At 37.7% G+C, this 15093-nt stretch overlaps 2 protein-coding genes across 2 annotated transcripts; both read right to left on the bottom strand.

Annotated features, from left to right (window-relative positions):
• Nucleotides 1-6397: 6397 nt before the first annotated feature.
• Nucleotides 6398-7241, bottom strand: LOC145135903 (uncharacterized). The gene has a single exon (XM_079070100.1). It carries the CDS (start codon nt 7203-7205, stop codon nt 6537-6539), a length of 669 nt encoding a protein of 222 aa, XP_078926226.1. The 5' UTR covers nt 7206-7241; the 3' UTR covers nt 6398-6536.
• A 4307-nt stretch (nt 7242-11548) lies between these two features.
• On the bottom strand, nt 11549-13155 carry LOC145139961 (uncharacterized). The gene is made up of 2 exons (XM_079073603.1): nt 12960-13155; nt 11549-12522 (listed from the first exon to the last, which is right to left on the bottom strand). The coding sequence occupies exons 1-2, from the start codon at nt 13153-13155 to the stop codon at nt 11549-11551; spliced, it is 1170 nt and encodes a 389-aa protein (XP_078929729.1).
• Nucleotides 13156-15093: the final 1938 nt, after the last annotated feature.

Here is a 15093-nt window from a genome sequence, read left to right as displayed (position 1 = left end):
ACGTCTGGATTCACCAGCTGTACTTGTAAAATACTGTATTATAATTTTATTATTTAATAAAACTATGTGAAGTTGTTTACTTATTCATACATTAATCGTATTGTTCAATACCAAATTGTGAGTTATCATAACCATGTTTGATGACCTAAGATGGCCTGAACACGACGTTCTTCAAGCGTCGTAATCGGTATGACATTTGTCACCCCAGGCCTGTCGGCCTAACTGTAGCGAACAGTTAAGGTGCGGGATTGGCAGTCCCGTATAGATCTATACACAAGTTTCATGCTCTCCCTCCAGGAGACTCTGGTTATAATTTCAGGGGCTGGTTGAAACTTTAGATAAGTACTTGAAGTATGTCTCACAAAGCTATATCGACGGTTACGTGTAGAAATTCTGTTTATAGTTTATATATTCGTTTTTGTATGAAATTCCGAACTAGTAAACTAGTATGTTTATTTTAGTAAAAACAACAATTGAGAACTATATGAATAATTTTGATATTAACACAAGATTTCCTTATGTTTTACTTGTATTTTCCCCCTTAAAATATGGAAAATAGTGAAAAAGTAGGGGTATGAACTCACTTGATAAAGTGGTGACTTGGACAGCACTTCGTTACTTGAAATCACGAGTTTATGCTGAAAATAAGGGTCTGTGCGGACCAAGTTTAAAACCGAAAAGACTCTTTTCTCGGGGACTTCGGGTGCTCTGGGGCTTTCTTCGGGTGTTAGGGAGGTTCCCTAAGCTTCGGGGGGTTTTAGGATTGTTTGAGAGGGTATAGAGAGTGAAAAAGATGGTAAAGTAGCAACCAAAACCGGGAGGTCTCGCATCCTTTCTATAGCTAGCCGAGGGCTCGCATTACGCTGGGCGTAACTTCGGTACGCGGGGCGTACCTCGGTACGCAGGGCGTACCCTCGTACGCAGCGCGTAGGAGCTACGTGGCCTTTGTTCGGTTTCCGAGCTTCGGATGTGTCACTGCTACGAACACGCGTCCACCGTGCGAAGGAATAGGGTGATGGGCCGACTCCGGACCAAGCTTCCGAGTATGTGGGGAGTAATCTCGTATGCAGGGCGTACTCCTTCGGACTCCCTAAGAATTTGTGCCTCGAATTTCAAAAATTCATAACGTTTGCATACGAGCTCTGTTTTTGACATTATTTATAACCACGCTTAGGTGAGACCGTATTCTATAACTTTCGTTTAGACTCCGTCGGCAAATTTTGATATATTTTTAAAGTTATATTTTTAACAGGCCGGGACAGGAAAAGTCCGTTAAAAATTCATAACTTCTTCATACGAAGTCCCTTTTCATCTGTCTTTTTACCGTTGAACTTCTATTGATGAGATCTTCGATTCTCGTTTAGGTTGTATCGGCTAAAAATCACTCAATCTTAAATTTGAATTACAAGTTGTACACTGCTATTCCAAATCTTAGAAAATTCATAACTTCCTCATACGAAGTCAGATTTGGACGTTCTTTTTATGCACGTTCTCGGTTTAACATATGCTACAACTTTTATTTATATTGTTAAAGCTAAAAAGCATTTTATCGTAAATTCACTTTTTACATCACACGACGTCGTGCCGGTTCCGTCGCGAAATTTGATATGTCATAACTTCTTTGTTATAACTCGGATTCCAGCGTTCTTTATATCTCCGGAATCCTTGTCACGACCACTACAAGTTTCTTCATAGATATCGGATTTATCTAACATTTTATTTTTGACGCTTATTTTCATCTTAATTTATAAATAAATATAATGCACAGAATATTCAAATAATTTCTCTTTATTACTTTAAAACTAGTTACAATGGTTGACCTAGACTATTACATTGACTTGAAATATAGGGTTAATAAATTATCCCCTCGTTAGAGGGAATTTCGTCCCGAAATTGTTTCTAAAGTGGTACTCATGAACTAGGGAAAAGATGTGGATACTTCTATTTCATCCGATCTTCCCGTTCCCAAGTGAATTCAGGTCCCCTCTTGGCATTCCAGCGAACCTTCACTATTGGTATACGGCTTTGTTTTGTTCTTTTTATTTCCCTATGCATGATTTCCACTGGTTCTTCTACGAAGTATAGACTCTCGTTTAACTCGATTTCGTCGAGTGGAATTACAAGAGTTTCGTCAGGCAGACACTTCTTGAGATTAGATACGTGAAAAGTGGGATGAATGTTACTGAGTTCATGTGGTAGATTGAGTTTATAAGCAACCAGACCAATTCTAGCAAGAATCTCGAATGGTCCGATGTACCTTGGATTTAGTTTTCGATGTTTGCTGAAACGTATCATTCCTTTCCAGGGTGAGACCTATCATAGGACGCGGTCACCAACCTGGAATTCCAAGGGTTTTTGCCGTTTGTCCGCATAACTCTTTTGTCTGTCTCTAGAAGCTTTTAGTCATTCCTGGATTTGGACGATATTTTCTGTTGTTTCTCGAATGATCTCGGGACCGGTTAGAGTGTTGTTGGGTACTTGTGTCTTTGCCAGTTGTGTATCACCCTCTTCATCCCAGCACAGAGGAGATCTGCATTTTCGGCCATAGAGGGTTTCAAAGGGAGCAACTTTGATACTAGTGTGATAGCTATTGTTGTACGAAAATTCAACGAGTGGTAAATGGGCATCCCAAGCTTTACCAGAATCTATCACACAAGCTCTCAACATGTCTTCCAGCGTTTGTATGGTTCTTTCGTTTTTCCCACCAGTCTGAGGATGGTACGCTGTACTCATGTCAAGTTTGGTTCCCAACGACTTTTGCAATGATTTCCAAAACCGCGAGGTAAATCTACTATATCGTTCAGAAATAATGGATATTGGCACGCCATGCAATCGTACTATCTCTTGAATGTACGTCCTTGTTAACTTCTCCATTTTGCCAGTTTCTTTTATTGGCAGGAAGTGTGCGGATTTGGTTAATTTGTCGACGATCACCCAAATGGTGTCATGACCACCCGTTGTCCTACGTAACTTGGTTATGAAATCCATAGTTATCCACTCCCACTTACATTTGGGTATTTCTGGTTGTTATAGTAAACCCGAAGGCTTCTGGTATTCTACCTTGACTTTGGTGCAAGTTAGGCACTTGCCCACATAGGTAGCAATTTCAGCTTTCATTTTCGGCCACCAATAGAGTTTCTTGAGGTCCAGATACATCTTGTCTGAACCTGGATGAACGGAGTATCGAGTTTTGTGGGCTTCGTTCATGACAACATCTCTGTAACCACCAAATTTCGGTGTCCAGATCCGATTCATGAGATGACGAACTCCGTCACCCTTGATTTCCAAGTTCTTTTCCATTCCTTTTAAGGCTTCACCTGTCATGTTCTCGGGTTTCAAGGCTTCCAGCTGAGCCTCTTTGATCTGAGCGGATAGGTATGAATGGATTGTCATAGTTAGAGACCTTTACTCGGTGGCCCGAGTATTCTTTTTGACTAAGGGCATCTGCTACTACATTGGGTTTGTCGGGATGATAGTGAATCTCACATTCGTAATCATTGAGTAGTTCCACCCATCGTCACTGTCTCATGTTTAGTTTTTTCTGATCAAATATGTGTTGGAGGCTTTTTTGGTCTGTAAAGACTGTGTATTTCGTACCATAAAGGTAATGATTCCAGATCTTCAGAGCAAAAATCACTGCTCCTAGTTCAAGGTCGTTTGTAGTATAGTTGACCTCGTGGTTCTTAAGCTGTCTTGAGGCGTAGGATATGACATCTCTTAGCTGCATAAGAACGCAGCCTAGCCCTTGGACGCATCGCGGTAAACTACAAAATCTTTCGTCCCTTCTGGGAGGGAAAATATCGGTGCGCTGCATAGGGCTCGCTTTAGTGTCTTGAAAGCAGTTTCTTGTTTCTCCTCCCAGCTGAAGGTTACACCCTTCTGTGTCAGAGTGGTGAGGGGTTTTGCGATTTTAGAGAAGTTTTGGATGAACCTTCTGTAATATCCAGGGAGACCTAGAATTTGACGAATTTCTGTTGGGGTTCATGGGGTCGCCCAGTTTTCAATAGCTTTGATCTTGGAGGGATCGACATGTATCCCTTCATTGCTGACTGCATGACCTAGGAAGTCCACCTTTCGAATCCAAAATTCGCACTTCGAGAACTTCGCATACAATTTCTCTGCCCTTAAGGTTTCCAAGACTTGTCATAATTGTTGGTTGTGTTCTTCCTTACTTCGGGAATAGACTAGTATATCATCGATGAAAACTATAACAAACTTGTCTAAGTAAGGCCGACACACACGGTTCATCAGGCCCATAAACATTGCGGGTGCGTTTGTTAAACCAAAGGGAATCACTACAAATTCACAGTGACCGTAGCGAGTTCTAAAAGCGGTCTTTGGAATATCGGCCTCCTGGACTCATAGCTGATGGTATCCTGATCTCAATTCAATCTTGGAGAAGAAACTTGCCCCTTGAAGTTAATCGAAGAGGTCGTCTATTCGTGGTAAAGGGTATCGGTTTTTGACAGTGAGTTTATTCAATTTCCGGTAGTCTATGCACATTCGGAACGATCCATCCTTCTTTTTCACGAACAAGATCGATGCTCCCCAGGGTGAGAAGCTTGGTCTTATGAATCCTTTGCTTAGAAGCTCGTTCAATTGGTTGGATAGTTCCTGCATCTCTGATGGTTCAAAACGATACGGGGATTTGGTTACGGGGGTAGCTTCGGGAATCAAGTCGATTCGGAATTCGACTTGGCGTTCAGGAGGAACTCATGAGAGATCTTTGGGGAATACATCAGGGAAATCATAGACTTCAGGAATATCCTTGATGTTTTTCACTTCTTGTGTTTTATCAACTACGTGAGCTAAGAAGGCACAATAATCTTTGCAAAGATACTTATGGGCCTTGAAACAATAAATTATTTGAAGGTTCGTATTGGTTTAGTCGCCATAGATAACGAGGGATTCGTTACTTGGCAGATTTCGCCAGCATTCCGTGTCTTTGTTCAGTCTCGCTTGAAGTGCCCAATTTCGCCAGACTCATAACAAGCTTGACTTACTCCCGCGGCGGGGACTTGAGAGATGGGTTGTGCTGGCCCTTTACAAAAACGGGCAGTGTGTTCCTTCCTGTTGTAGTTTATGCAGTGAATTTCCTTGAAAACTCCTGTATGATGGAAGTTGCACTTATTGCACTTTGGCAAAGTCCCAACATATCGACTTGGGTGTGCTGGAGTAATAGATACAGTGGTAGGAATAGAAGCAGGAAAAATAGCAGCATGAACTGCCACTGTTTGTTGCTTCTTTGAGGGCTCTTGTGACGATTGCCCCTTTCGTTTGTTCCAAAACTTCTTTTTGTTGTTACTTTCTTTGGGTTTTTCAGAAACGGCTGGCAGGGTAGGTCGGGCACCCAGATATGCATGACAGGGTAGGCCGGGCACCTAGATATGCCTGGTAGTATGTGATTATGTGGTATGATGGGGGGAACTCACTAAGCTTCGTGCTTACGGTTTTCAGTTTTGGTTTCAAGTACTTCTTTTTCAAAAGGAAAGGACTCGGTAGGATCGCAGCGCATCACACTATGATTTCCGCATTATGAGATCTTTGGGAGTTGTACTCTGATAATACTTTTCTATGACATGCTTTAGTTATTTGAAATACTGGTTTTTGATTAGACAATGAGTTAACACTATGGATGTTTCAGACTATTGGTTTTATACTTAATTAAAAATGAAATTTTTGGCTATGAATTTTGGGATGTTACATTGAACTCCGTCAGAAAACCCTTAGATTTGATAGAGGGGCTCTCCTTATAGCGAGGATGCGACTTTCTAGCAAGGAGGCGGCATTCCAGCGAGGAGAGGAGCATTCCAACAATGAGGGCAGTAACGACATTGACTGGTCTGGTGGTGGTGGTGTTGGTGTTGATTGTTGGTGGTGGTGGTATCTTCTAGTTGTTAAAATCAAATGAGCAAGAATCAAACTGTAAGAGAGAGAGAGAGAGAGAGAGGAGGGGCAGGTTTATTTAATTGTTGTGTAAAGACATGTAAAGACGAAAATACCCCTCATTTTTAAAGACACATGAGACTTAACAGGTTGCTTTAGACGACAACTAATTTGAGGGACCAAATCTACACGATATGTTTCATTTTGGACCTATTATGCACGAAAGAAAAAGTTGGACTCATAGTACAATTTTTAAGATACCATAGGGATCAATGTTGCACAATTATATATAGATTTCTACATTCCAACTGGAAATGGATCTCAATTGAGGTGGTATGCAGCCTAAAAAGTAAAGATTATCATGCAACCATTTCATGTTGTGACTCCTCTTGTGCATGCATTAAGTGCATGTATTAAGCTTTTAAAATAAACTTTAAAGTCATACTGTTCATGACTTAGGGAATAAGTAATCATTTGTTTGAATAGGTTACAAGTGAATAGAGCGTGTATATAGGAATAATACCTTTTTATTTTTATTCAACTTTGTATGCATCAATGTTTATCATAATTATTTGTTAAAATACAATGCATAGAAGTTTGGTAATTCTATTTTTTAAGTTTATATATTATGGTGCTCTATGCTTGCACCCTTAAGCTTTGTATTCAGCCCACAGTTGAGCAACCGTCTTCCCTAGCAAGTCCACGAAATAACCGTCGTTATAGCCGTTCCTCATCTTCTTATTGAGATCAGCCACGAACCCACTTCTCCGACCATTACAATAGTCTAGAAACCGAGCTGTCACATCGTACCCTTGGTCCCATTTGTTACCTTGCCGTGGCTGAACCCAATGGCTAGGAGCATACCCAGCCTTCAGCCTCACGTAATCCGCAATTCCCTCTATCAATCCTCCCGGAGCTTGACCGTTTCCATTCCATTGCCATACATGAGTCATCTCGTGGTAGAGTACTCCGGTAATCTCTTTCTTGACATCACCGGAATAACCCTGAATGTACCTCGCGCTGACATGGATCTCATTGCCAGAAGTGTAGGCAACACCATCCATGTCATCAATGAACACGTTTACTCGTGCTACGTTCTTTTTGTCAGCAGCAGTATTTTGTTGGAATGTGGTCCATATGAAGCTTGTGGCGGAACGGAGAGTTTGAGTGGTGTATGCCGCTCCAATGACGTTATTGAACTTAACACCGCCGGGGGTGGCTGCTGCCCGGTTTGTGACGGAGTAGTCGACTGCTGATGACAGTTGCAGAGCTGCTAAGATTGCAAGGGACGAGAGGAAGAATGAGATCTTGGTGGCCATTTTTGAAGATAGGGTTAGGTTGTATACGAGGTTGGGTTTCAGGGTTTAAATAGAAGTGGCTTGTGCCTGGTGGTGAACGATAATGCTCATAGTGGGACACGAGCTGAGTCAACACGGCGCAGCCAACAATGGAAATTACAATTGTGACCGACTTGGACATATTCGTCTTTCTTATCTTTTTAATAATTGCGTCGATATGCTTTGAATATTGAGAATTGAGAAAATAATAGACATCGACTATAGTATTTTTCATCATGATTTTTCATTTATTTTGTAAATACAATTACTCTTGTTATCAATTTATTTAGGAATTTTTTTTACTGAGTTTAATATGCATTTTTCTAATTTTTATCTTATTTTTACCCATTTATATGATGTGTTTCATGTTTTAATAACAAAAACATGTTTAATTAATGTTAACGCTCGATTACATACATCGATATCGATATGAAAATATAAACATCATTACAAAAATCTGCTTCTTATTCTGAATTTGGTAAAATATTAGTGAGGTGATAAAGACCGTCACTGGAAAATTTAGTTGCGGACGACTTGGACCGCTTCGTATCGTCAATATTCTTTAAATTACTTATTCAATAAGTTGCTTATTCAATAAGTTATGGATGTTAAGGAAAAAAACGGCAAAGACATTTCTTATTTTTATTTGGATATTCAACGTTTAATTACAAAAAATGTCACATCTTATTATTTTCGTAAAAATTAAATGGATCATCTAGTCTATTACGTTTATACAAAGTCGGATCTTTATAATGTATAAAAATTATAATTTATTTATATGAAGTCGGATTTTTATAAATTTTATATTTCCGAGATCGGAAAGTCGCGTATTTTCAGAATATGTTATTATTTATACAAAATAACATAATTTTTTCACGCACTTATTTTTATAAATTATGGACGATTTAGCTGATAACGGAATGTGAAATCTCATATTGACATCCTAGCTAGATTGACTAAGATTTAGTCTATTGCGTTTGTCACGCTAATAATCGGTGACAATTTTCGGAATTGTCACATTCTCCCTCTATTAAAGGAATTTTCTACCTGAAATTCAACTTGTAGTGTCTGACGTAGGGGCATTATTTTGGGAGAATCTTAGGGAAACATGAATTTTGAAGCATACTCTTAGGTAGTATGGAACAACGGTACAACGTAGACCTATAGAAAGTGATTTGATTTCCTAAGGCTTTTCCTAGTTTTTATCAGATTTATGTCTTAGCGAGTGCTTGAGTCTAGTGATTACAAAGCTTATTCGTATTTAGTTTGTACGCAAGTTATTAGTAAGGACGTACCGTTTTCTTGGGTAGCGTCTCTCGTGCCAATGTAAAATGCTCTTCCTTGAGCATTACCTCCTCGATTTCTCTTCTTTAGGAAGTCTCTTTTGAAGTGGCCAGACTTTCCCCATTCATAACAGTTGTGATTGCCACCGGTACCAGTCTTTTGGTTTGTGGCACATGTCGGGCTCCTACAGGACTTGGCAGTGTGGCCCTCTTTACTGCAGTTCTTACAAATTAGTTCTCTACACTCTCCTACATGGTGGTATTGGCACTTATTGCATAGTGGTAGATCTCCAGCGTATTGTCTTGGTGGAGTAGTTGATGGGGTATTTGTGACGTGAATTTTCCCTGAGTCTTGTCTCTTCCATGTTGGTTGCTCCGAATCACCATTAGATTTTCTCTTACTGCTTTAAGATTTTGGAAGGTCATCCTTCTGAACCATAGTGCCCTGCATAATTTCTTGAATGGTTAGGCTAAGTGCTAGTCTCTTTGCACTATTGTACGCAGTTAGCCTGGAAGCAATGACCAACCCTTTAATAAGAAAATGCTGAACTGTAACGACTCGAAAATCCTATCGTAAACGACGTTAGTTGTTCCGTTACTCAAAGAACTATTTATGCAAAATATTTTAGTTTTATGAGGTTAAAAGGGAATAAATTAACTAAAAATAGTATTATTTAATATCAAAAAGAATTAATCATAATTAAAAAATGTGTAAATTAATGAAACTGATTTATGGAATTATTAGGGTAAAAATAATTCATTTTAGGGTTTATTATGAGTTGAGGGGCTAAGGTGTCATTTATAGAAATCTAATTTGTCAAGAATACTAGGGTAAGTGTAAAAGGGGTATAATATGGAGAATTAAGGGGCTATATGGCAAAAATTTGGAGTAACCCCCAAGGAGAAGGATCGATCCTTTTCCTTGTGTCCATCCATTCACGTGAATACATAAGAAGAAGAAAAAAACGATCACTACTTCTTCCTTCATTGTGTGCGTCGTCGGTTGAAGGCCAAGAAGAAAAGAACAAAAAACGTGAGAGGCTTGGAGGGGAAGAAAAGTCGAGCCGATCAAGGAGGAAGAAGAGAGAAGGATTTGCTTGATCGATCCTACAGGGAAGAAGGGCTGCGATTCTTGGATAATTATGGTAAAAAAAATATTTCTCTTCTAATCTCTTTCCTTGTGTTCATACATCAAACTCTTCGTCAATTGAAGATTGTTTTTGTTAATCCTCTTCCTAATTGATAATTACAATCTCATCTTCTTCTTCCTAGCAACCTTTGAAAGTTCATATGGTTTAATTCCATTGGTGTAGGGTGTTTTTGATGGCTTAATTGCTGTCAAAATTTCTTATAAACACCTTGAATGATTTCCTTCTTCAAGTTCATGTTTTTGTTATCTTCATTCTTTTAGATTCGTGTGATTAATTTCCTTCATCTAAGACCTTGTTTTGAACCATCCAAAAGGTCCTCAAAAGAGTCCCTAAAAGGTCTTAATGTGAGGCTTAATGGTGGAGAAAACTCAAGCCCTAGTGGTGTTTTCTCTTTTAGCAAAGTACCTTATTTTTCTCATATAAGCATTGTACTTTGAATCATGACTTGAGGTTGAAATTGTTATTTTAACTTCTTGACATGTTGCTACTGTTAAGAACTCGATTTACAACTTTATAGTTGATTTTGGTTGTGGCTTAATAGGTTAAGTGGTCAAAAAGTCCTTGAAATTCAAAGCTGGAAAATTCAGCAAAATTACCAATCTGTCCCTGTTTTCAAAAAAATCTAGAAAAATCATTAGAAGTTGGATTAATGATCCGTAAATTCTCAAAGTTTTAAATTCGAGTCTAGTTTGTCCATGAATTTTTCCAAGACCTGTTTTTGCCTAGGTTGCACGGAAACGGATATGGCAACGGGAAATGGATACGGAACGGATACGGGAAACGGCAAAACTCATAAATTCAAGATACGGATACGGCACAGATACGGCAATATAAAAATATGAAAAAACATATATATATATATATATATATATATATATATATATATATATATATATATATATATATATATATATATTAAAAAAATTCCAAAATATGTAAAGTTTAAACTCCAAAAATACTAAATATTTCAAAAGTAACTAATTGTCAATAATCAAATCATTTTCAAAATCCGATTCATCTAGTGAGAGATCTGCAACCTCCAAAAACCCGACATCTTCCATTGAATCAAAAGCATCTCCACCCACATCCCACATCTTTACATTATCTTTCGGAATCCTTGACAAAAGTCGGAGATTATTGTGGATGTAAACCAAGTCTTGAGCACGACTTGTAGTCAACTTGTTCCTTTTAAGCGAGTGAATAAATGCATAAGTACTCCAATTACGCTCAGCATAAGAAGAAGAACTAGGTTGTCCAAGTAATCTAAAAGCCAAAGTTTGGAGAAAAGGAGTTTGAGCACCAAAGTTAACCCACCAATTCTTGGGTTCCATAGTAGCCATCTTTGAAATGCTTGTTAAATCTTCAAAAGGACCATTCTTCATTGAAAACATTGCATACTCATCAAGGACTCTGCTATACTCATCATCATTAGGAAACAACCTTCGAAAACACTTCATCCTTTCTTGTGAAATTTCTCCATCCCTATGTGTAGCACATCTTGTAGAATCCTCCATTAACCATGCATCACCATAATATCTACAACATCCAAAGGTTAAACCATAAATATATAATAGAAATCAAGTGTATAATTTAAAATCTTATACCTTAGATGTAAAGAGTGAGCTAAACAATGTAGGGGAGTGTTATTCTTCGCCCATCGAGCCACTAAACTACGATGCACGACGTCATAAAAACAACTTATTTGAGATGTCGGACGTTTTTCTTTCTTGTAGATCTCAATCTTTACTTTCTCAATCATAGAATCCCACATCTCATACACCAAGTGCAAACATGGCTTGTCATTGTCACAAACTCTAATCATCTCATATATAGGTCCAGTGAAACTAAGAATATATGCTACTTTGTCCCACCAATCATCACTCAAAATATATTATTTCACAGAGTTTGCTTTCTCAGTGTCATCTAATCTATAAGAATACCATTCTTCGCTTATGACCATAGCTTGAAGACCCCTTTTGATAAGTTTCAATCTCTTAAGCATCACAATGATGGAGGCAAAGCGAGTGTCAGCAACAGAAAGCAGCCTAAGAAGAGTAAACTTGGTGAAAATCGAGAGTCTCATGTTATGGTTCATGATGAAATTTTTTATTACAAACGCCTCTTCGTGAACTTCTTTTATCCAGCTGCACTGTTCATATGTTAGTTCATTTGCTTCCACATTCCTTGGTGAACAAGTGTTCTTCAAAGCAAGATGAAGCGTATGAACAACACATGGTGTCCAATAGATATGAGGAAACTGACTCTCTATAATCTCTCCAGCCGCCTTACAGTTTGCTGCATTGTCAGTAATAATTTGCACAACATTTTCATGACCAATTTCATTGATGACTTCTTTCATCAACTCAGCAATAAAAAATCTATCTTTCACTTCCCCAAAACAATTCACTGCCTTTAGAAACAAAGGACCATTACCTGAAGTAGCCATGAAATTGATTAGAGGTTTTCTTGTTGGATCACTCCAGCCATCACTCACAATAGTCACACCTTTTTCTTTCCATGTAGACCTAAGTGGCTCCAATAGCTTGTGAACATTATCTTTTTCTTTTTGTAGTAATGTTGTTCTTAGCTTATTATAACCAGGAGGTACATAACCATCAATTTTGTTGTTAGCAGCAAACTGAAAAGCCCTGACATAGTGTGGATTTCTTGCAAGATTAAAAGGTAAACCTCCGGTATAAAATATTCTAGCTATTTCTTGATCTAGTTGGTCCCTAATTTCAACACCAAAAGCTCTTTCAATAGGTGTTGAAATACCTTTTCTTTTCTTAAATCCAACACCAGCTTCACATGGCAATTGAACTTCTTTCGCTTGTGACTCGGTTTTCTTCTTTTCATATGCATCTTCTAATTAGTTCATGTTAAGTTTGTCTGCCGCTGTTGATTTCTTGCATATAGAAATCCCACATCCTAAGATCAAAAATCATGATTTCAAGAACACACACAATAACATTGGCAATTGACATTCTCAATTCAATGACATGAAAAAAATAAGTTCATCATTGACATTATCATTTATCAATTCAATTACATTAATCAAAACAAGAAAGTGAATCAAAAAAAAAATCACAGCCTCTTATTTCTTTACAAATGTTCATGATTCATTAGTTCAATACAATAACATGAATCAAAAATCGCAACAAATACATGAATCAAAACAAATTTGCAACCTCTTATTTCTTTACAATTGTTCATGAATAAATACAATAATTCAATAACAACATAACATGAATAAAAAATTTAAAATTACATAGACACACACTCTAAATTGAAAAGTATATTACCTTTTATACCAAGCAAATGTGCTCTAACTCTAGAATATGATCCTTGTCGGGTTTCACTGCAAAGATTACACTTGAACTTCCAATATCCCCCTGCTCCAGCAAGTTTTTCAAGTTTAGTCACATAGTCCCACAACGGAGGTTGGTCTATTGATGTACTTGATCCTTGTGTTTCTTGTTCTTGAGAACTAGAAGCCATAATAATCGATTTCTGATTTCTCAGTCACCAAGGTGATCGTCGACAGTAAGTGCAGCAAGCCGCAAGCAGCCAAGCAGTAAAGGTAAACGTCTAAAGGATAGTAAATTAAAATTAACCAACGAATTAGGGAGGCACCGATCGGTAATATTGATAGTTGTAGGGTAATTTCGATAGCCCAATTATCCATTAGCTTATTTGGACTAGAAAGCCCATGCAAAAAAAATCGGAAACTTCTTGGAAACTTACCTGATATGTTTCGTGTTTCGCCAATACGTCCAGGAAACGTTTCCTGGCCGTTTCCTATGCGTTTCCGTTTCCTCCAAGTATCGGATACGGGTACGGCACCCTGGATGGCGTTTCCATGCATCATAGGTTGTTGCCTCCAACTTAGGTGAAAATCGCCCTTTTCACTGACTGGTCGGAAATTAGCTGTACCGATAGACTGTTTTGTAACAATCATACAAAATTGTAGAAAAATCGTTTGGACTTTTAAGAGTACTTTCTGAAAAGCTAAAAGTATAAACTACTGGAATATACAAAAATATTGTATAATTTTCAGTCATTGGTTGTGTTAAAATGGCTTTCAACAAGTGGCTGTTACGGGTCAAAATCTGGAACTTTGTTCTAAATGTTCGTTTACATGTTTAGGCATTCTACTCAACATTTTTGTGTCATCTGTTTGATATTCTCATAAAGTACACAATTTATGTCTTAATACTATCATTCAATCATATTGTGTGTAAAATTGAGCAACTATAATCATTTACCTAAAGTCTTGAATCATATAGTGATTTTTGGTGAATGTTAGAATTCTGCACAGCAACTTTTCCCCATCTTGCGAGAGCTATAGCTGCTAATCTGGGCAGAATTGGAAGATGCTCCTCTCTCATGAAGTTCTAGGCAATCGAGTCTAGTTTCCATAATGTCTGATTTCATTCCAATTGGAGCTGTAGATTAGGTTTTATGACTAAAACACTGAGCGGGGGTCGGGCAGGGAAAATATAAAAATTAATATAAAAGTTAGAATAAAGTTGTATTTTTGAAACATATACTTTATTTGTTAATTGAATGTTATGTGTGGTGTTTAGGTGGAGCCTTTAGAACTTCAAGTAAGTTTAAGGCTTGGAATAGAAGGAAGATTTCATCAAGGCTAAAGGTGAGTTCATAGTTTTAACTCACTAAGGTTGCATGATTGAAACGTGCAATCTGTAGATGGTGATCTTATTCACTTTAGGATGGCCATGTCATTACTTGTGCTTGATGATGATATGATATTTGTGATGCTAATATATGTTTTGTGCTAATGTCATGTTATGACCTAATTGCTATGTTTCTTACACTTTGATGAACTTGATGTATATGACATGATAGTTTAAGTTGCTTGAAAGAATGATGTATGAAAGTGATTTGATGTGTTGATTATGAATATATTGCATGTTTAAATACACACTTCTATTGTATGAATTACATGCTTTACTTAAGGTATAAATGACATTGCGAGGTTACGTGTAGAGGGTTTGGGTAGTTCATGATCTTTGCCTAAAACCTTATCCGGATCATTGAGGGTTCCTACTAGGTTGAAAGAGTACCTATTGTTGGATTAATGTCTAAGTCCATAACTATAATTGGTAAGACTTGACCCGACCCGGCATGGTCCATTTGGGTTGCATGGCATCATCCATTTGGATAGACTATAATGAGAGAAATAACACTTAAGGTTGGTTAATATATTATAAGTTCTAATATATTAATAAGGTTATTTAATTAGTATTGATCAAGAATTAATTTGGAATTAATTAAGTGATCAAAAGGAGACTAATTCAATATATGGGTCGATTGTGTAAATCATTCATTCTTATATATGTGGGCTTGTGATCCAAGATTCCTTATGTTGGACTAAGTCCATGGGGTGACCCATGGATACTCCATGGAGGTTAA

Source organism: Lactuca virosa, chromosome 9 (genome assembly GCF_052849685.1).
Source record: "Lactuca virosa cultivar CGN04683 chromosome 9, Lactuca_virosa_CGN04683_v6, whole genome shotgun sequence".
NCBI classification, from domain to species: domain Eukaryota; kingdom Viridiplantae; phylum Streptophyta; class Magnoliopsida; order Asterales; family Asteraceae; genus Lactuca; species Lactuca virosa.
Note: the sequence above shows the minus strand (reverse complement) of the source record. Positions and strands in the feature narration are given on the sequence as shown.

Excerpts from the sequence above, each read along its gene's own strand:
- LOC145135903 (XM_079070100.1), bottom strand. The coding sequence starts at position 7,205 with ATGGCCACCAAGATCTCATTCTTCCTCTCGTCCCTTGCAATCTTAGCA.
- LOC145139961 (XM_079073603.1), bottom strand. The coding sequence starts at position 13,155 with ATGGCTTCTAGTTCTCAAGAACAAGAAACACAAGGATCAAGTACATCA. Across the intron at positions 12,523-12,959 it reads ACATTTGCTTGGTATAAAAG|AAGATGCATATGAAAAGAAG; the intron begins GTAATATACTTT and ends TGAACTAATTAG.